Source organism: Chlorocebus sabaeus, chromosome 7 (genome assembly GCF_047675955.1).
Source record: "Chlorocebus sabaeus isolate Y175 chromosome 7, mChlSab1.0.hap1, whole genome shotgun sequence".
Classification (NCBI taxonomy): domain Eukaryota; kingdom Metazoa; phylum Chordata; class Mammalia; order Primates; family Cercopithecidae; genus Chlorocebus; species Chlorocebus sabaeus.
The window spans coordinates 24,771,306-24,792,785 of NC_132910.1; the positions used below are offsets into that span (position 1 = coordinate 24,771,306).

The following is a 21,480-nucleotide window of genomic DNA, read 5'->3' on the forward strand; positions in this document are numbered from 1 at the left end:
TCAGGTTTTCCCTTTTAGTTCTTTTGTGATTACCATCATCACTTTATAGTTTCTTAAAATACAACTATCACATAAGAAACACAATGAACTTATGCTAAGTTCAGCCACACTATTCACAGATTCTCTCTCAGTATTTTTTAGTTAAAATATTGTTAATTGTTTTATTGGTTGTATTCTATTTCTCGGTCTTTCAACTGTAGTCAGCATCTAATTTATTGTCCAAAACATAATTAACACATCAAAACTTCCTTTGGTTTATTTGCACTATTTTCTATCTTCTTTTTCTAGCTATACCATTACTTTCACATTATTTAAATTTATACATCTTGCTTTGTAAATATAATATCTATGTGCTTTATTAATAGGTGGCTCCTAAGACTATACTTTCAGGGATCATTTCTATAGTTTGTTATTAGTGGCTGGCTGCTAAAAAGTAGACACCATTTGATAGTAGACTCAAGAGGGTGTTTACTTGGAATATTATTTACAGAGGTTCTATAAATGGATTAACCTATGGGTCAATGACTGGTCCTGCATCTCTCATAAGACAACATCACAGATGTCAAGTTTAAATAAAGTCTCTACCTGCTACTGACTGCGGAAACCATGCAATATGCGTTTACTTTTGCAATTTGAACATGATTTTCTAGTATATCCTTCTTTTTTTTTTTTGAGTTTTCACTTGCCTTTCTTTTTCCATGTTGACAAATAAAGCACAAAGCACTTATTTTCATTATACCACTAACATAGTTCAAGTTCTTAATTATGTAATTTCTGTAATAGAATATTCTGTCTTCTTAAGTCTGTATTTATCTTTCTGATTATACAATGTTTTCTGATTTATCTTTCAGTTTGGATCCTGTTGTTTTTAGGTCAGATTAGTGACCATTTACATAATGTTTATTTTCAGTGTAATCCTTAGTAAATTTGACATTTCTATTATCCTGTGTTGTATTCTTGGATTCTTTTAAGCTTTGCTAGGCTGCATTCTTAAGTTATGTATGTACACATGTGTTTTTTTCAAAATAGGTAACTGGGAGATAAACTTTTTGGTACCTTACATTTTAAAATATTATTTTGTCCATGTAATTGGACCACTGTACTGATTATTTTGTTCATCTATTTGCACAGTATTTTTTGCTGGTGTATCAGTTGGGGTTCTTTAATTACAAATAATGGAATTAAATTCTGGCTAACCTAAGTAAATATGAATATATTGAAATGATATTGGTGACTTCAGGAATCTATGGGAAGTTTGAACAGTGGTAGGCACTAGACAAGAATCAAAGCAGCTCAGAAATCAATGCCTTTCTGGTCTTTTACTGCTGATATATCTTTTTATGTTACTATTCTGAGCTCCTATTTCTTCACTTTGATATATTGGCCAATATCATCTCAAATTGCTTTCTCCGTTTTTCCCCCCAGAAATCCATCAACATCTCTTACACTGATGGTGCTTTTTTAAAAGCACTGTCCAGGCTTTATTCTCTTTTTGTATCTTTTTGCCATTATTGCCTTGAGATTTCAGAAGAGATGAGAGACCACATATTTTAAGAGTATGTTGGAAAATTTTTACGTCCAGAGAGCATTCAGAACGGAAAAGGGACTGAAAATTATGTTACCAGGGACACGAAGGGCTAGACTGCTAATGTTTATTACAAAGTCTTAGGACGGGTGACATGTTAGCAGTCTCCCAACTGGCCCAGAATTCTAGGAAATCGAATAGTGGAAAATTCGGACTCAGCATAAGGAAGATCTGTCCTTTCTTTTCTCTGTTCTCTACATTCCATCATATGAGTCAATGTTTTACATAACAAAATCTGGCAAGGGCCTTATTTCTGACTGGAAAGTGATTATTCCTGTTTATATTTAATGCAGGGAATTCCTCATTTATTAATGTACTCTTCTAAGAGGCCCTCCTCCTACCTTACCTTAGCCACAAGTATTTTTTTCTACGGCATTTGTTATAACAATTAGAGATTTATCAAGGAACTGTGGAATAAATGAAGTCAGGAAGGACAAATATAGAGAAAGACGACTTTCATTGCTATTGTTAGGTTCAGATAAAACAGGCAAGATTAAATATAAATATCGTGGGTTAAGCTTATGGGGAAATTTCCCAAGATGATTGATTTTAAAAGTCATGTATTTCCAAAGAAGCAAGCATACCTTAAACTCCAGAGGTATTTAAAAAAATCAAGCTTAAATAGGTTAAAATCTGCCTGAATAATTTAGTGTGGTACTGTTTGAAAGTGGGACGAAGGATTAAAATAACAGATTTCTAGCAATTTTTCACAGGATCCTAGGAGCTCATAGGAGTGCAAGTTGGCTACTCCCCATGATGGATGTGTGTGTGTGTGTGTGTGTGTATATATATATACATACCTTAACAGTGGCATTCTATGAGTCTCATCCAAACTTTAGCTAATGAAAATCTTACTTTTATCTGTCTGTCTAGGCTTTCACAAATGATTTTTATTTGAAGAAATACAAGTAAAAACTGGAGAAAACTTCTCAGTTTAATATAGAAGACTATATCAATATATACATAAAGGCTAAGAGATGCTCTGATTCATGCTAGCAGTTTTGTTCCTCTTGAGTTCTTATATCTGACTATGTAGTGACATGTGGGAATACCCTAGAATAGTTTAAAATTCAGTGAGATGCTGATGTTGATGGTCTTTTTTACCCTTTAGAAAAATAGTCTCACCTTCTTTTTTTTTTTTTTTTTTTTTTTTTGAGACGGAGTCTCGCTCTGTCGTCCAGGCTGGAGTGCAGTGGCACGATCTCGGCTCATTGTGACCCCCGCCTCACAGGTTCAAACAATTCTCGTGCCTCAGCCTCCTGGGTGGCTGGGACTACAGGCCGTGCCACCACATCCAGCTAATTTTTTGTATTTTTGGCAGAGACGGGGTTTCACCAAGTTGGCCAGGCTGGTCTTGAACTCCTGACCTCAGGTGATCTGCTGGCCGTGGCCTCCCAAAGTGCTGCAATTACAGGTGCGAGCCACTGTGCCTGGCCCAATCTCACATTTTTGGGAGGGGGAAAGCAAATCTATATTTTTTATAATTGAAGTCCTGAAAGTAGAAGAGGAATTCCAGTTCATTAAGCCTTTAAGCTAAAGGACTAGCACTATGGGAACGCCTAAGACCTTGATCAAAGGGTACATTAGAACCCATCTCAGGCTGTGATAGTAAGTCTTTCTGCCAAGGGTTGGGGAGTATCCATCACCTCAAGTATTATCTTTTGTGTTTCAAACAATCAAATTATATTTATTTCATTATTTTTAAATATATAATTAAATCATTTTTTACTATAGTCATGCTGTTGTGCTAGCAAAACAAGGTCTTATTCATTCTTTCTAACTCAATTTTTGTATCCATTAACCATCACGACTTGTCCCCCATTTCTTCCACTACCCTTCGTAGTCTTTGGTAACAGCTTTATAATCTCTTCCATGAGGTCAATTGTTTTAATTTTAGCTCCCACAAATAACTGAGAACATGTGATGTTTGTCTTTCTACGCTTGTCTTATTTCACTTAACAAAATAACCTTCCGTTCCATCCATGTTGTTGCAAATGACTGGATCTCATTCTTGTTTTTAATCGCTGAATAGAACTCCATACCACATTTTCTTTATCCATTCATCTGGTTTTGGCCTTTTAGGTTAATTCCAAATCTTGGCTATTGCGAAAAGTGCTGCAATAAACGTAAGAGTGCAGATATCTCTTCAATATAATGATTTCCTTTCTTTTTTCTTTTGATTATACTTTAAGTTCTAGGGCACATGTGCACAACGTGCAGATTTGTTACATATGTATACATGTGCCATGTTGGTGTGCTGCACCCATTAACTCAGGTATATCTCCTAATGCTATCCCTCCCCGCTACCCCTTCCCCACAATAGGACCCAGTGTGTGATGTTCCCCTTCCTGTGTCCAAGTGATCTCATTGTTCAGTTCCCACCTATGAGTGAGAACATGTGGTATTTGGTTTTCTGCTCTTGCAATAGTTTGCTGAGAATGATGGTTTCCAGCTGCATGCATCATGTCCAAAAAAGGACACAAACTCATCCTTTTTTATGGCTGCATAGTATTCCATGGTGTATATGTGCCACATTTTCTTAATCCAGTATGTCACTGATGGATATTTGGGTTGATTCCAAGTCTTTGCTATTGTGAATAGTGCCGCAATAAACATACGCGTGCATGTGTCTTTATAGCAGCATGACTTATCATCCTTTGGGTATATCCCCAGTAATGGGATGGCTGGGTCAAATAGTATTTCTAGTTCTAGATCCTTGAGGAATTGCCACACTATTTTCCACAATGGTTGAACTAGCTTACAGTCCCACCAACAGTGTAAAAGTGTTCCTACTTCTTCACATCCTCTCCAGCACCTGTTGTTTCCTGATTTTTTTAATGATTGCCATTCTAACTGGTGTGAGATGGTATCTCATTGTGGTTTTGATTTGCATTTCCCTGATGACCAGTGATGATGAGCATTTTTTCATGTGTCTGTTGGCTGTATGAATGTCTTCTTTTGAGAAGTGTCTGTTCATATCCTTTGCCCACTTTTTGATGGGGTTGTTTGTTTTTTTCTTGTAAACTTGATTGAGTTCTTTGTAGGTTCTGGATATTAGCCCTTTGTCAGATGAGTAGATTGCAAAAATTTTCTCCCATTCTGTAGGTTGCTGTTCATTCTGATGGCAGATTTTCTTTCTTTTAGGAGTGGGTTTGGTGAATTGGATGGTAGCTCTGTGTTTAGTTTTTTGAAGAACTTCCAAATGTTCTCCACAGTGGCTGTACTAATGTACATTCCCATCAACTGTGTGCAGTTTCCCTTTTCTCCACATCCTCCACCAGCATTTGTTACTGCCTGTCTTTTGGATAAAAGCCACATTATATGAGTGAGATGGTATCTCATTATAGCTTTGATTTGCATTTCTCTGATGATCAGTGATGTTGAGTACTTTGTCATATACCTGTTTGCCATTTGTAGGTTTTCTTTTGAGAAATATGTATTCCGATCCTTTGACCATTTTGAATCGGATTATGATAGTTGTTTGAGCTCCTTATATATTCTTGTTGTTAATCTATTGTCAGATAGGTAGTTTTCAAATATTTTCTTCCGTTCTGTGGTTTGTCTCTTCACTTTGTTGATTGTTTCCTTTGCTGTGCAGAAGTAACTTGATGTCATTCCATTTATCCACTTTTGCTCTCATCACCTATGCTTATGGGGTATTACTCAAAAAATCTTTATCTAGTTCAATGTCCTAGAGAGCTTCCTCAGTTTCTTTGTAGTAGTTTCATAGTTTGAGGTCTCAGATTTATGTCTTAATCCATTTTGATTTGATGTTTGTATATGGTGAGAGTTAGGGATCTAGTTTCATTTTTTGCATATGAATGTCTAGTTTTCCCAGCATCATTTATTAACGAGACTGTCCTTTCCCCAATTGATGTTCTTGGCACCTTTCTCAAAAATGAGATCACTGTAGATGTGATGATTTCTTTCTGCATTCTCTGTTCTGTTCCACTGATTTATATGTCTGTTTTTATGCCAGTACTATGCCGTTCTGGTTACTATACCTCTGTAGAATAATTCAAAGTCAGGTAATCGTGATTCCTCCAGTTTTCTTCTTTTTGGTTATGATAGTTTTGGCTATTCTGGGTCTTTTATGGTTCCATATACATTTTAGATTTTTTTTTCTATTTTTGTGAAAAATGTTTTTTGTATTTTGATAAGGATTGTATTGAATCTGTAGATTGCTTTGGGTAGTATGGACATTTTAACAATACTGATTCTTCCAATTTATGAACATGGAATGTTGTTCCATTTTTTGGTGTGCTTTTCAATTTATTGCATCAGTATATTAGGGATTTCATTGCAGAGAACTTTCACTTATTTTGTTAATTCCTAGGTATTTTATTTTATTTGTAGTTATTATAAATGAAATTATTTTCTTGATTTATTTTTCAAATTGTTCACCATCAACATATAGAAATGTTACTGACTTTTGTATGTTGATTTGTAGTTTGCAACTTTACTGAATTTGTTTATCAGTTCTGATAGGTTTTTGGTGGAATCTTTAGGTTTCTCCAAATATAAGATCATATCATCTGAAAGATGGATAATTTGACTTCTTCCTTTCCAAATTGGATGTCCTTTATTTCTTTCTCTTGTCTGATTGCTCTAGCTAGGACTTCCAGTACTATGTTGAATAACAGTGGTAAAATGAGCATCCTTGTTTTGTTCCACATCTTAGGGGAAAGGCTTTAAGTTTTCCTCCATTCAGTATGATCCTAGCTGTGGGTCTGTCATACATGGCTTTTATTATGTTGAGGTAAGTTCCTTCTACATTCAGTTTTTGGAGAGTTTTTATCATGAAGGGATGTTGAATTTTATCAAATACTCTTTCAATATCAATTGAAAAGATCTTTGGTTTTCGTTCTTCATTCTGTTGATATGAAGTATCACATTGATTGATTTGTATATGTTGAATCATCGTTGCATCTCTGTAACAAATCCCGCTTGGTCATGATAAGTGATCTCTTTAATGTGTTGATGAATTTCATTTGCTAGTATTTCGTAGAGGATTTTTACATCAATATTCATCAGGGATATTGGCCTGTAGTGTTGTGTTTTTTTTTTTTTTTTTTGGTATGTCTTGTCTGGTTTTGGTATCAGAGTAATAATGGCCCTATAGAATGAGTTTCAAAGTATCCTCTCCTTTATTTTTCAGAATAGTTTGAGTAGGATTGGTATTAGTTCTTTAAATGTTTGGGAGATTTGGCAGCAAAATCATTGGGTCCCATGCTTTTCTTTGCTGCAAGACTTTTATTACAGCTTCGGTCTTATTACTTGCTATTGTTTTGCTCAGGTTTTGTATTTCTTCATGGTTCAACCTTGGTAGGTTGTATATGTCTGGGAACTTATCCATTCCTTCTAGATTTTCCAATTTACTAGCATATAGTTGCTCAGAGTAGCCATCTATGACCCTTTGAATTTCTGTGGTATTGGTTTTAATGTCTCCTTTTTCATCTCTGATTTTATTTATTTTGGTCATCTCTCTTTTTTTATTAGTCTGGGTAAAGGTTTGTCAATTTTATCTATCTTTCAAAAACACAAACTTTATTTAATTCGTCTTTTGTTTTGTTTTCTTAGTTTTAATTTTATTTATTTCTCCTCTAATTTTTATTATTTCTTTTTTTTCCTAATTTTGGGATTGGCTGCTCCTGTTTTTTTAGTTCTTTAAGATGCATTGTTAGGTTATTTTTTGGAAGTTTCTTTTTCTTTTTTTGATGTAGGTGCTTATATCTATAATTATCACTCTTAGTCCTGCTTTCACTGTATCCCATAGGTTTTGGTGTGTTGTGTTTCCATTATCATTTGTTTCAAGAAAATTTTCAGCGTCCTTCTTAATTTCTTCATTGACCCACTGGTCATTCAGGAATATGTTGTTTAATTTCCATGTGCTTGTACAGTTTTCAAAATTACTCTTGTTATTGATTTCTAGTTTTATTCTATTATTAGAGAAGTTGCTTGATATTATTTCATTTTTTTTTTTTTTGCATATTTTCCTACTTGTTTTGTGACCTAACACAATGTCTGTCTTGAGAATGATTTATGTGCTGAGCAGAATGTGTAATCTGTAGCTGTCGGATGAATTTTTTTGTAAATCTCTTTTAGGTACATTTGGTCTGTATTGCACATTAAGTCTGATGTTTCTTTGTTGATTTTGTCGGGGTAATCCGTCTAATGCTGAAAGTGGGGTGTTGAAATTTCCAGCTGTTATTGTATTGTGGCCTATCTCTCTCTTTAGGTCTGATAATGTTTGCTTTATATGTCTGGGGACTCCAGTGTTGGTTGCATATCTGTTTATAATCATTATATTCTCTTGCAGAATTAACCCCTTTATTATACATAGTGAACTTCTTTGACTCTTCTTATAGTTTTTTTTCTCAAAATAAGTTTTTTTTTCTGCTGTAAGTATAGCTATGTCAGCTCTTTTATGCTTTTCATTGGCATGGAACATATTTCCATCCCTTTATTTTGAATGTAAATGTGCCTTTATAGGTGAAATGTGTTTTTTTGTAGGGAACAGATCATTGCATCTTGTTTTTCTTTTTTTTCCCATTCAGCCACACTATGTCTTTTGATTGGAGAGTTCAGTCCACCTGTATTCATTTTTTTTTTTTTTTTTTTTTTTTTTTTGATAAGTAAGGACTTACTCTTGTCATTTTGTTGTTTGTTTTCCGGTCCTTTTGTGGTGTTCTCTTCCTCTTTTCCTTCCATCCTGCATCCTATCTTTCTTTAGTGAAGATGATTTTCTCTGGTAGTATGATTAAATTTCTTGCTTTTTGTTTCTTCATGTATGTATTGTTTGTTTTTTGATTTGAGATTCTATGTTGCTTGCAAACATTATCTTTTAACCTATTATTTTAAACCTATGACAACTTAATACTGATTGCATAAACAAAAAGAAAACTAATAAAATCCCTATATTTTAAATGTATTCCCTCGCTTTTAAACCTTTTGTTGTTTTTCTTTATGTCTCATTGTACTATGTCTTGAAAAGTTATTGTAGTTGTTATTTTTGATTGGTTCATCTTTTAATCTCTTTACTTAAGAGTTTACATAACACAATTATAGAGTAATAATAGTCTATCTTTTTCTGTGTACTTACTATCACCAGTGAGTTTTGTACCTTCAGAAGATTTTTAATGTTGATTAGTATTCTTTATTTTCTGGTTGAAGAACTCACTTTAGCATTTCTTGTAGGAGAGATGTGACCCTAATAAAATCCCTCAGCTTTTGTCTGTCTGGGAAAGTGTTTATTTTTTCTTCGTGTTTGAAGGATATTATTACTAGATATACTATTCTAAGGTAACAGTATTTTCCTTCAGCACTTTAAATATGTAATGCCACTTACTCCTGGCCTGTAGGGTTTCCACTGAAAAATCTGCTGCTGGATAGAGCTTCATTGTATGTTATTTGTTTCTTTTATCTTGCTGCTTTTAGAATCCTTTCTTTATCCTTGACCTTTGGGAGTTTGATTATTAAATCTTTTGAGGTAGTCTTCTTTGGGTTAAATCTGCCTGGTGTTCTATAACCTTCTTGTACATGGATATTGATATCTTTCTCTAGGTTTGGGAATTTCTCTGTTATTACCCTGTTGAATAAACTTTCGATCCCATCTCGTTCTCTTCATCCTCTTTAAGGACAACAACTCTTAGATTTTCCCTTTTGTGCTTATTTTTCTAGATCTTGTAGCTGTGTTTCAGTTTTTTCTTCTGCTTTATCAATTCTGCTATTAAGACACTCTAGTGCATTCTGCAGTATGTCAGTTGCATTTTTTATCTCCAGAATTTCTGTTGGATCGTTTTTAATTATTTCAATCTCTTTGTTAGATTTATCTGATAAAATTCTGAATTCCTTCTCTGTGTTATCTTGAATTTCTTTGAGTTTCTTCAAAACAACTATTTTGCATTCTCTGTCTGAAAGGTCACATATCTCTGTTTCTCCACGATTTGTCCCTGGTCCCTTATTTAGTTCATTTGGGGAGGTCATGTTTTCCCTATGTTTTCCTGGCTAAGCTTGATGCTTGTGTGTGTTTGTCAGTGTCTGGACATTGAAGAGTTGGATATTTATTGTAGTCTTTAAAGTCTGGGCTTATTTGTATCTATCCTTCTTGAGAAGGCTTGCCAGATATTCAAAGGGACTTGAGTGTTGTGATTTAAGCCAATCTGCATTAGGGGATACCCTAACTCTGGCAATATTGTGGTTCTTGCTGACCTATAGAAATATTGCTTTGGTGGTCTTGGAATAAATCCAGAATTCTTTGGATTACCAGGCATAGAGGCTCTTGTTCTCTTCCCTTACTTTTCCCTAAATAAACATAGTCTCTCTCTCTCTGTGCTGAGCTGCCTGGAGCTTGGGGCAGAATGACACAAGCACCCCTGTGGCCACCACTACTTGATTGCACTACATCAGACCTGAAGCCAGCAGAGCACTGGGTCTCACCCAAAGCCCATGGTAGTTACCACCTGGCTGCTGCTTATGTTCACTCAATGCCCTAGGGCTGTATGATCAGCAGATGGTGAAGCCAGTCAGGCTTGTGTCCTTCCCTTCATGGTGGCATGCTGCCCCAGGTCCCGGGTGAGTCCAGAGATGCTGTCCAGGAGCCAACGCCTGGGGTCAAAAACCTTAGAAATCTACCTGATGCTTTTCATTCCATAGCTAGCTAAACTGGCATTCAAATAGTGAGACAGTGTCCATGCCTCTCCTCCTTCCCCTGTCCACAGGCAAAGGAGTATGTCTCTGTGGTCACCATCACCACAGGCCTACAGGGACTAATGCCAGCCTGCCACTGATGTTCATTGAAGGCTCAAGGCCTCTTATGTCAGGTTGTGGTAGCCATTCAGGGCAGTGGGCTCCCGTCTGGCCCAGGACCAGTCCAGAAATGCTGTTCAAGTGTTGAGGCCTAAAACTGGGGACCCCACGAGCCTGCTTGATGTTGTACTCCACAGTGGCCAAACTAGTACAAAACAGAGTCCACTTTACTATTCCCTCTGCTTTTCTCATGCAGAAGGAGTCTCTCACCATAGCCACCATAGCTGGGAACATGCTGAGTCTCACCTGAAGCCAGCATATTTCAGAGTCTCAACCAAACCCACGACATACTACTTGAGTATCATTGCTGGTTATTCAGGGCCCAGGGACCCTTTAGTTAGCAGGTGATGAATCCTGCCATGACTGGGTCCTTCCCTTCTAGGCAGTGGATTCACTTCTGGCCCAGGGTGTGTCTAGAAATGTCATCAGGGTTTAGGGCCTGGAATGGGGGTCTCATGACCCTGCCTGGTGCTCTATACTACTGTGAGTGAGCTAGTATCCAAGATGCAAGTCAAAATTCTCTTGATTCTTCCCTCTCCCCTCCTCAAGCACAAGGAAGGAGTCACTTTAGTTGTTGCAAGTTGTGCTGCCTATGGTTGAGAGAAGAGTGTGCAAGCACTCCTTTAGCCACCCTGGCTGGTGTCTCACAAGGTTGTGTGCTGCTTAAATCCACTGCCTCTGACCCCAGCACAGCACTAGGGCTTGCCTAGAAGTTGCAATCCTTGTGGTCTAGACTGCATTTCATGTTCATTTAGCGTCCCAGAAAACTTTAGCCCACAGTTATGAGGCTTGCTGCAACTCAAATTCCAATGACTGAGACAGGCAATTTCCCTGTGGCCAGGGCTTGTCTAAATGCTCCCGCCATGGATGGAAATTGGATGAATTCAGTCTGGTTCTACTTTCTACTGTGACAAGGCAGCACTGAGTTAAATGTAAAATCTCATAATGCTTGTGCTCTCCTTCCCCTAAGTGCACAGATTCTCCACACCATGCGGCTGCTGGGGGATGGAGGATGGGTGGTTTCTGCAATTCAAGACTGTCTTTCCTACCCTCTTAATGCCTCTTTCAGTGATATGAAATTAAAACCAGGCATTTTGATTGCTCGTCTGATTTTTGGTGTTACGAAGGTTTTTTCTTTTTTTTTCTTTTCTTTTTCTGTGTGTGTGTGTGTGTGTGTGTGTGTGTAAATCACTGTTAAATTTGGTGTTCCTGTTTGATTGGTGGAGAAGAATCATTGGTGGAGCCTTCTATTTGGCCTTCTTGCTCTGCCCTTCCCAGCTAAGTCTTAGAGATTTTTCTATTTTGCGGTCATATCTATTTAGGTTTTTACTTTCTTTCTCTCTCTCTCTCTCTTTTTTTTTCTCACAAATGTACTTATTTGTTTGTTTGCTTTTCCTAAGGGTCCAAACAGATCAAAAAGTACTAGGGTCTATGGGGAGGTTAAATGATCCCAGAAAATGTCAGTGTAGGATCTTTGATGAGATCTACATTTATTTTTAGAAATCATGAAACGTATCTAATATTCAAAATAAGAATCAACAAAATAAATTTTCAGGTGCTCACAAAGTTGCTCAAGAACACTGGCCAGTCTACACTGAAATTGTCCTTTCTTACCCAGCAGAGAAATCTAGTTATTGTAAGCCTCAGAAAACACACCATAATTACCCGTCTCTCTCAACAACAAGCTTTCTGCTTCTCAAGCGCAGAAACAGAAACATGGAACCAAACCACTTTCAAAGGGCTCAGGTAGATGTGATGGGCGGCCACACCAAGCTGGGAATTGTCTGTCAAGTTTCCACAGTGAACAAAACCCTAAAAGCAAGTTGGAGTTTTTGTCTGTGCCAATACTGAAAATGTTTATTGGCAAACTGAACGAAATAAACTTCATAATAACGTTACCTTCGTAATGGTTTCACCTTTAATCTTTACCCTAAATATGTGATGCTATATTGGCACCAATACAACATAATGCACTTAAATTAATTTGAGCTCAAAGTGATGGTTTATAACAGTACTTTTTTTCTTTGGAAATCTTTCTGCAAATGACATAAGGAACTGATGTGTATCATTTGGACTTGTTTTTATTTTTCCAGATGTTTTTGTATAAGAGATGAAAATAAGTGCTTAACTAAATGATTTTGATTAGAGAAATATAGAAAAAATTAATTATCATTATAATACCCTTTCCTTGAGTTTAAGTAATTATTTTTCCTCACTTCAGTGACTTCAACATGTTCATAGGCATTAGTGAATTAAATCCAATAAACATTTGCTGAGTACCTAATGCATTCAATACACTGTGCTAGATACTACAGGGAATAATACAAACATGAATATGATTACACCAGATCACTAATGCATTTATACAAGATGTGAGCACATAAAGAATTATAATAAAAGGCAAATTTCAAAATTCTGGTGTCACAAGAGCAGAGCTAACAGAAACTGTGGTACACAGGAGCTTGAGATCACATGTTGTTACAGAGACCTGGAAAGGTCTTGGAAGAAGTGACCCTAACCAGGGACTGGAAAATGGGAATGTCTCAACAGAAAGAGAGGTGCTAAAGTGTGCAGTGTTTCAGGGAAGGTTGAGTGATTTAGTTTGGCTGGCTTTAAGACAAAAATGAGGTAGCTGTGGGCAGTAAGACTTAATAGAAGATAAGGCTACAATGGTGGTTGGGGGATATACTGAAATTTAATTATAACATAGCTAATATTTATCACATTCTTATGTGCAAAGTGCCAGGATTTACATGTGCTGTTCTTATAACTCCCGCAATCGTCCAATAAAGTAGGTACTATTATTCCACTTAAAAACAAGGACACATTTTAGAATGGCAGATTCAGGAAGCATAGTTTAGGAGGAAGCCACAGATTATGGTGGTTAACTGTATGACTTTTGGAGCCATAGGTTTAAATCCTACCTATTTCTTCTACTAAAAACCTTGGCAAATCTCCTAATTGCTCCATGGCTTACTTTCTTTATCTGTAACATGAGGTTGAAAGAGTAATTTCCTTTTGGAAATGTAATGAGTATTAAACATAGTGCCCAGCAAATAAGTTGTTATTAGTTTGAACCATATGAAATCATTGCCTTTGTAGTCAAATATTGGCAATTTCAAATGGCTCAATTTAATAGGTATTAGATGTTATTAATTTAGAAGACAAATGAATGTCATTGAAAGGTTTTGCCCTCTGTATCTACATCTTATTTCTCGTTCTTTCCCATATATATACCTCCACCCAATAGTTATACCTGCTATCTTTATCACTTCATCAATTGCATTGCAAGGGGCTTCTTTCCCCTTCAGTTTCAAAAACCAATCTAAATAGCCCTAAACCAAATTAAACAGTAATGACACCTAACTGAATATTTCATAGTAGAGTCAAGGGATAATAAAATACACCATTATATCAGGGAAAACCATATATATAAAATGTTTAATATTTCAGCTATGGGACCAGACTTGTAATAAGTAATACATACATATGGGAAATTTTATAAAAATATTTCAGATAATTCCTTCACTCATTCATTTATTCTTTCATTCACTTATATATTCAATCAATTTTTATTGAGCACATCCTATGCACAAGACACAATATTAGGTACAGAAAAGCATATAAAGATAAATGTGACACATTCTTTACCATTAATAATAATATATATTATCTAAAATTTAATTTGAGCTAATATGTAACTGACAATGAAATATCTGGACCACCTAAAACAATAATAAATGATTCTGTGACAAGTTTATATTCTTGCATTATGCAAAAATGATTCTAAAATAAACTATTTTTTCCCAGAAATTGTATGAGTTATATATTGCTATGTAACAAACTACCCCAAATTTAGCAGCATAATACAACAAACACTTCTTATCTCATACAGTTTCTGAGGATGAGGAATCCAGAATGGTTTCCTTGGGTTTTCTGACTGAAGGTCTCTCATGAAGTTATGGTCAAGCTATTAGACAGGGCTGCAGTTGTCTGAAGGCTTGACTGAAGCTGGAAGATCCACTTCTAAAATGGCTGTTGACAGGAGGCCTCAACGCCCTGCTGGCGTTTGACAGAAGGTCTCAGTTCTTCATCATGTAGGTCTTTCCAGGGCTGTTCAGGACATGGCAGTTGACTTCTCCCAGAGCAAGTGATCCAAGACAGAGCCAGGAGGAAGCCATAGTGACTTTTATGACCTACTTCAAAGTCTCACAGTCTCTTCCATTTTCCTGTATTTGTTAGAAGTCCCTAATTGCTCAAAGAGTACATTTTTAAATGTTCTCACCACAAAGAAATGTAAGTATATGATGTTATAGATATGTTAATTCACTTGATTTAATAATTCCACAGTGTGTACGTATATCATAATATAATATTGTACCCCATAAATACATACAATTATTATTTGTCAATTAAAAATAAAATAAAAAGAAGTAAGTCACTAAGTCCAGCCCATTTGCAAGGTGAGGAGAATTAGGCTCCATCTCTTCAAAGGAGGAGAATCAGACTTTATGGATATAAAACTACCACAGAAGTGATGTCAATGTCTCATTTGAATAATTGATTTGAATTGTTTTGCATTTGGTAGAACTTTGTGCTTGCATGTGCTTGTTACTTTTTTGTTCATAAGTTTTAAATAATAACTTTTCTATTTCCTGATTTAAAAAGTAACAAATATTAAGTATAGAACACTCAATACATATAGGGAAATTAGAAAAACATGAATCACTCATAATTCTACAATGCAGATATAGCCACTTTTAACATGTTTTTGTTTCTCGTGTGTATACATGCAAATATTAGTGTTCACACACACAAATATATATATACACATACATATATAATATATATGCCTTAAGTATATAATAAATATTTTGGAATATATGTATGTGTCTATTCTTATTTAGATATATAAGAATTTACCCCTGTAATTAAAGTTATTTGGAAACATAATTTTAATGGCTACATAACATTATACAAATAAATGTTTATTTCTCTTTTTTTTTGGAGACGGAGTCTTACTCTGTCACCCAGGCTGGAGAACAGTGGTGCCATCTCGGCTCACTGCAACCTCTGCCTCCCGGGTTGAAGCGATTCTCTTGCCTCAGCCTCCCAAGTAGCTGGGGTTATAGGCGCCTGCCATCGCACCCGGGCTAATTTTTTGTATTTTTAGTAGAGGCAGGGTTTCACCATGTTGGCCAGGATGGTCTCAAAATCCCGACCTCAAGTGATCCTCCTGCCTTGGCCTCCCAAAGTGCTGGGATTACAGGTTTGAGCCACCGTCCATGGCCTATTTCTCTCTTTCATCTTTTAAAATAATTTTCTGAACATTTAGGCTTATTTCCTTTTGTCACAATACATTATATAAAACATATCTTTGCAGAATGTCTTTGTATCTCTGGTTATTTTCATATGATAGGATCTTACAAGTAGATTGTAGGATAAACGGACTACTAAATTGCCTTCAGGAAAAATTATATCCATTTGTATTTTTACCAGAAGTTTGAGTCCCCATCTCATGGGGATTTATTGAGTATTTAATGTTATCATTTATTAATCTTTGCTAAGAGGCCAAAATGTGTATTTATTTATTTATTTTACCTTGTACTCGGTGGCATGTCAGTTATTATTTTACTATCTCTCAGCTCCACATTCACTGTTGGTTGTCTGCTCCGTGAAAATAGATACAGGCCCTTTAAATGTTTCCTTCGCAGTTTGCATGATGGCATGCTTTGTCAGTAGAGGGCGCTGGAGACACACTGCAAGAGGAAGGGGTCTTTCCTGATTGCTCTGGGCTGGCAGGCCAGGCTCCCGGAGAGCAGGCTTTTTTCCTTCAAAAAAGCTGGTTTCTCCAGTGCTGGTTGCCTGTAGGGTGTAGCTTTCTCCAGCATTTCTCCACTTGCTTCTCCAGCTTTTGCTTTGGGCAGTGGTGATATAACCTGGAGCCACAGTGCAAGCCTGTACCGAAGCTCCAATTGCTGTTCTCCATACCTTTTCTTCAGCTGGGTGCACACTCATATAGAGGACCCTGATGGGCTGGGCAGCTACTGAGCCACTTGCCTGAGCTTTGTCTTGTGCAGTCTCGTCACACACAAATTTATGCTAGGTTCCTGCAAAGTAGGCCCCTCCGGCTCCTAGTCCCAAAAGGGCCTCGAACAGAACCCCCGACTCCTTCTTTGTGCTCACGCTTTGGCAAAGCCCCAAATCCCTCTGTGTATCTCACCACCTGCCTCAGCTGGTCTACACCCAGAGGGTTGGTTGTACCTGCTTGTCCGGTATCTGTGGTCCTGCTCTGGCCTGGGCAAGCCAGCAAACTTCTCTCCAGTGGGCTGCAACCACACCTTCTCCAGTGAATTCTGAAACCCTCATTCCTGCTTTTCCTTGTTAGGATTCTTTCGCTCAGCCTGAGGGTACCTTCTCTTTTCATCTTTATTAATATTCTTCTAGCATAGCTTAATTATTCTTTATATTAAATTTCCCTGTTTAAATTACTGCCTTGTTTCTGTATTCTGATTGATACAGACTAACACAGTTGATCACAGAAGATATGACTTTTTTCACATACTTAGTAGCCATTTGCATTTTCTCTTCTGTGATTTTCCTTTTCATATCTACCTTTTTTTTCTGTGTAAGACTTGGTTCTTCTCTTATACATTTCAGTCTATTAAAGATTAATCTCTTATCATGTTCATGGCAGGTACATGACACTACTTTATTTTTTTATAAGTATATTGAATTTTAACTATTACATTTGCCTCATATAAGTGAGATGAGACTATTTTCTTATTAATTGACAGGTGAAAGAATTACGATGCAAGCCTCTGGTTTATTCAGTAAGAGAGACTTCTTAGGCTTGAAAAGGTCATAGCACACTTTCACCTTCATCCAGTTTAGGTGTGGTAATACTGAGAAGGAATGCCTTTGTCTTAAACATGTTTTGTATTTTAATATTGTTAGTTAATCTTCCAATTGGGTTTATTGCATATAATCTCATTCCTTAGAACTTGTAATATGATCAAACAATTTACTACAATGCTTATGAGGAATGCAAATATAATTAGTTTAAGAATGAATGTTGCGTATAACTCAATTTTAATATAGAATTTATAAATAAAATCATAGACTATACTTATAGCATTTCTTCATTTTTAGTGTTTTTTTTCAAGTAGGTTAAGCAGATCTGTAAGTACCCTGAGAGTTGTCATGTAGAATAAGATGCTAAGAGGGCAGAGTTTGGGATTCCCTAACTAACTTCAGCTACAACAACTTTGCTTTACCCATTGTATTCATTCAGCAACAAATGGGTATTTGTGGGCCAAGTCTTGCTTTAGCTGATATAATATGTCTATGTGACATACATATTTTTTGAAAAATAAATAAAGAAAAAGTTCAACTCACTTAAAAAAGAGCTTAAGAAAAGTCTTGAACTGATGAAAGTTCTTCCATCAGTAGAACAGAGAGAGAAAAAAAGGATTAGGGGGAGGTTCAGAAAATTTAAATTAGGATTGCTTAAAATAGTCTATAATCTTTTCCTTTCCAAAGGCCAGACAGCTCTAATGTTACAGGTAGCCAGAAGTCAACAGGCCATTTAAGATAGTCCTAGATTTTATGAAAATGCCAGAGTTTTCAAGAAGCTATGAAACACTGTCACTATTAAGTAGATCCTTGGTGGTATAAGACACTGTATTTCTTTTTCATTGCAAGAACTGGCAACTTCTTTTTTCTGAGTCAATTCTGAATTCATTGATTATGTTTCAGTTCTCTTGAGAGTCCAAGCTAAATGAAGTTTAAACTGGTTATCTGAAGACACCATTTAAATTTGAGTTCATTACATGTTTTACTATGAAAGCGATTTGGAATACACAGTATTCAAGCTTTTTTCAGTTACTGAAACTAAACTCAAGCTCATTTTGTCCAACTGTGAACCCTAGTTAACCTCATCACTTCAAAAAGAAATGAGCTTTTTTGACATTCAATTTTCTACAGATTCAAGTCTCATATATATTCGTATAAATGCAAGTACAGAACTTATGCATTCATCAAATAGTAATATCTCTAAGTTTTTTGAAGTGTTTTAGCAACAGCAGCCTGTACTGCTAAACTGTTGTCTCTGTTTTTATTACTAGTTTATTTTGAAGACATTTCAGTATAATAGCCTTTTCTTTATTGAATCTGAAAATGAGAAGAAGACAGACGATTAAAAATGGACATATTTTGTGCATTGGACTTATTAAAGAACCAAGTATCCAATATGCATGTTCCTGACTTACTTTGTTACTATTCTTTGAATCTCTCTTTTCTCTTCTTCATTTAATCTTTGAAGAATGGATTCCAAGAAAGAAAAGTGAAAGTTAATGTACTGAGCCACCTAAGAAAGAAGAAGAAGAAGAAGAAGAAGAAAACAAAAAGCAGAACAATTATGCAAAAGGTGCTGAGTCAGGAGGGAAGCAAAAAACAGATTCAGAGTGATAGTATTCATACATCACTGCTAATTTCTTCTGCATCTTTATCCATGAGGAAAATGCGAGCATTCTTTTCAGAAGGTCCCTGCAGGAGCCTCTGCAGTAGTGGAATGTCTGTCTTCTTTAGTCGTCTCTGTTCTGCAGTGAAAACAAGAATCAACCACAATCAGAAGTTCATGCTGGAGGAAAAGAAGGAAGATAATTTTCCAATTTATTTTTCTTATTTAACTCACTGTGAAAAAACAACACCTGCAACAGAAGGCAATTATTCAAAAAGGCAAATTGAAATTAAAACTTAAATGAACTTCTTTCTCTTACTATATCTCAAGGTTTGACTTAATATCTCAAAGAACTAAAGCTTCCTTTGATTAGAATGTTCAAACAAATCTCCAGTCTGATAGGCCTTTTATAAAGCAACATGCCTCAATACTTATTTAGGTTTCATTCCATCATTCCTTCATCCATACAACAAATATTTATTGGTTCTTTCCAAGTTCAGTTGATGTAATTTCATCTTTCCAGTTGTTCAAGTCCAAAACCATGTAATTATTTTCAATTCTTCCTTTGTCTCACTCCACACCCAATTCTTGGCTCATCTTTAAAAATATATTCATGAGGTTTTTGAGATCAATAATATTCTTATTATTTATTCATCTGTGGGCTTAATCCATTCAGCCACGAAAATGAGATAGAGAAGGAAAATACCTTCCCATCTGGCGTGTTTCCAGAACTTCAAATTTCCAAAAGTTATAATATAAATACTCCCGCTACAAAAGTACTTATAGCTTTCTGGCAAAGTAGTTTCACGTATGGGATTTCATTTTTATCAGAATGAAGCATGAACAAAACATAGTGTCCTTATATTCATCTTATTTCCTCATTCTCTCCCTCATCTTGCTTACTTTCTTCAGAACAGTGAGAACTGTTTTCATTCCCTGAGCTGGACTTATCCCAGAAAAAGTCAAGAGAGAGTCTAGAACTCGGAAGCTCAGCCTCCTCACAATTAAAGTGACATTACCCATTCCTGTTTACACAGTGCCAGTGTTTACTCTTCTAATTCCTCTGCCATTTCTGAAGCAGCTGGGAGCCTTGACAATTTAGCTCCTCTCACCCACCCACCAGAACCCTCTTTTGACCTTCAGGTTCAATGTTAAGTTGGTTTAGTATCCTCTTGCTTCATGATTCTGCTTTATGATCACCTGGGATGATTATTAGAAATACATATTCCTAGAGTTGTCCCCTGATCTGGAAGGGCTTGGGAATCTGTACTTTAAATGAACTTTATAGGTAATCTGAAATGAACTACAGTGTGAGATACACTGTAATGGGCTTTGTAGCTATAAAGTTAAAACCCACTATCTCCGTTTTCCAGATTACTGTCCAAACAGGAGCCACATGCTCTCTTCTTTTCTCTGTTTCTGGTCCCTAAAGGGTCCTAGTTATTATTATCCTCAGTTATGGATATCTACAAAATTTTGACACATAATATAAAAGAAAATGGGATTTTCGTAGGTGAAATTATAAAGAACTACATTTTTTTATAATGAAAATAGACTATTTTTTCTTATAGAAGCAACACACTTGTTTGTTGATAGGTCCAGCACCTTGTGTGGAGCCCAAGAATGACTGGAAAAAAACTAAGCCATATTTCTGCTCAACTGCAGGCTAAAGTTAGAGGTGTGAGGAAAGAACGAGGTGCATGAGAATGGAATCCAAGTCTTGGAGAACATCAAAGAGGGAATTTTCAAATCTTGTACAAGCTAGCTGTCCAAGTTATCACACAATCATTTAAGACTTCTTAATAAAACTACTTTTTTAAACCTTAAAAAAAAATTCCCTTCCCCATACATGCATGCTGTTGTAATGGGAACAAACGAGAAAAGTATAAAGCAGGAGGTAAATCACAACTGGAAATTCCTAGCCCTAAGATAGTCTGCATTATCCTTTGAGTGTCCCCTTCACGCAACTCTATGCACACACACAAACGCATAATACATAAAGGTAATCATATCGTGCTTACTATTTTTATTGTATATGCCTTTTAAAAAATCGTTTTTTTTTTTTCTTTCTATTTTAGACAGAGTCTCCCTCGTCCTCGGTCGCCCAGGCTGGAGTGCAATGGCGCGATCTCGACTCACTGCAATCTCTGCCTCCTGAGTTCAAGCGATTCTCCTGTCCCAGCCTCCTGAGTAGCTGGGATTACAGGTGTGCACCACCGGACCTGGCTAATTATTTTTGTAATTTTAGTAGAGACGGGGTTTCACCATGTTAGTCAGGCTGGTCTCAAACTCCTAACCTCAAATGATCCGCCCACTTCAACCTGCCAAAGTGCTGGGATTAAAGGCGTGAGCCACCGTGCCCACCACTCCCCTTGTCATCCTCTCATCTGCATCTCCCCAATCCCCCACCAGGTAATCTATCTCAATGGTTTTGTGTTTATCACTCCATACCTTTCTCCCTGGTCATATGACCACATATACCACATATTTAAATGGGAGCTTGTAACTGTTTGTTAAAAAAATGGGATCTTGTATATACACTTTTAGACAACTTGCATTTTTCACTTAAAATATATTATGGAGTTCCCTCCATTTTACTGGCATAAATCTCACTCATTCCATTCAA

At 36.3% G+C, this 21,480-nt stretch overlaps 1 protein-coding gene and 1 pseudogene across 1 annotated transcript in view; one reads left to right on the forward strand and one right to left on the reverse strand.

The window, feature by feature from the left end:
• Positions 1 to 374: 374 nt before the first annotated feature.
• LOC119622513 (small nucleolar RNA U3) lies at positions 375 to 448 on the forward strand (annotated as a pseudogene).
• Positions 449 to 13,810: 13,362 nt separating this feature from the next.
• Positions 13,811 to 21,480, reverse strand: part of RASSF6 (Ras association domain family member 6) — a 48,405-nt gene continuing 40,735 nt past the window's right edge. The window contains exons 9-11 of the mRNA XM_007998867.3: positions 18,875 to 18,993; positions 18,664 to 18,761; positions 13,811 to 18,565 (exon numbers count right to left, since the gene is read on the reverse strand). Of these exons, the coding sequence (XP_007997058.1) occupies positions 18,490 to 18,565; positions 18,664 to 18,761; positions 18,875 to 18,993 (293 nt within the window). The 3' untranslated portion in view covers positions 13,811 to 18,489. The remainder of the gene's footprint in view (positions 18,566 to 18,663; positions 18,762 to 18,874; positions 18,994 to 21,480) is intronic.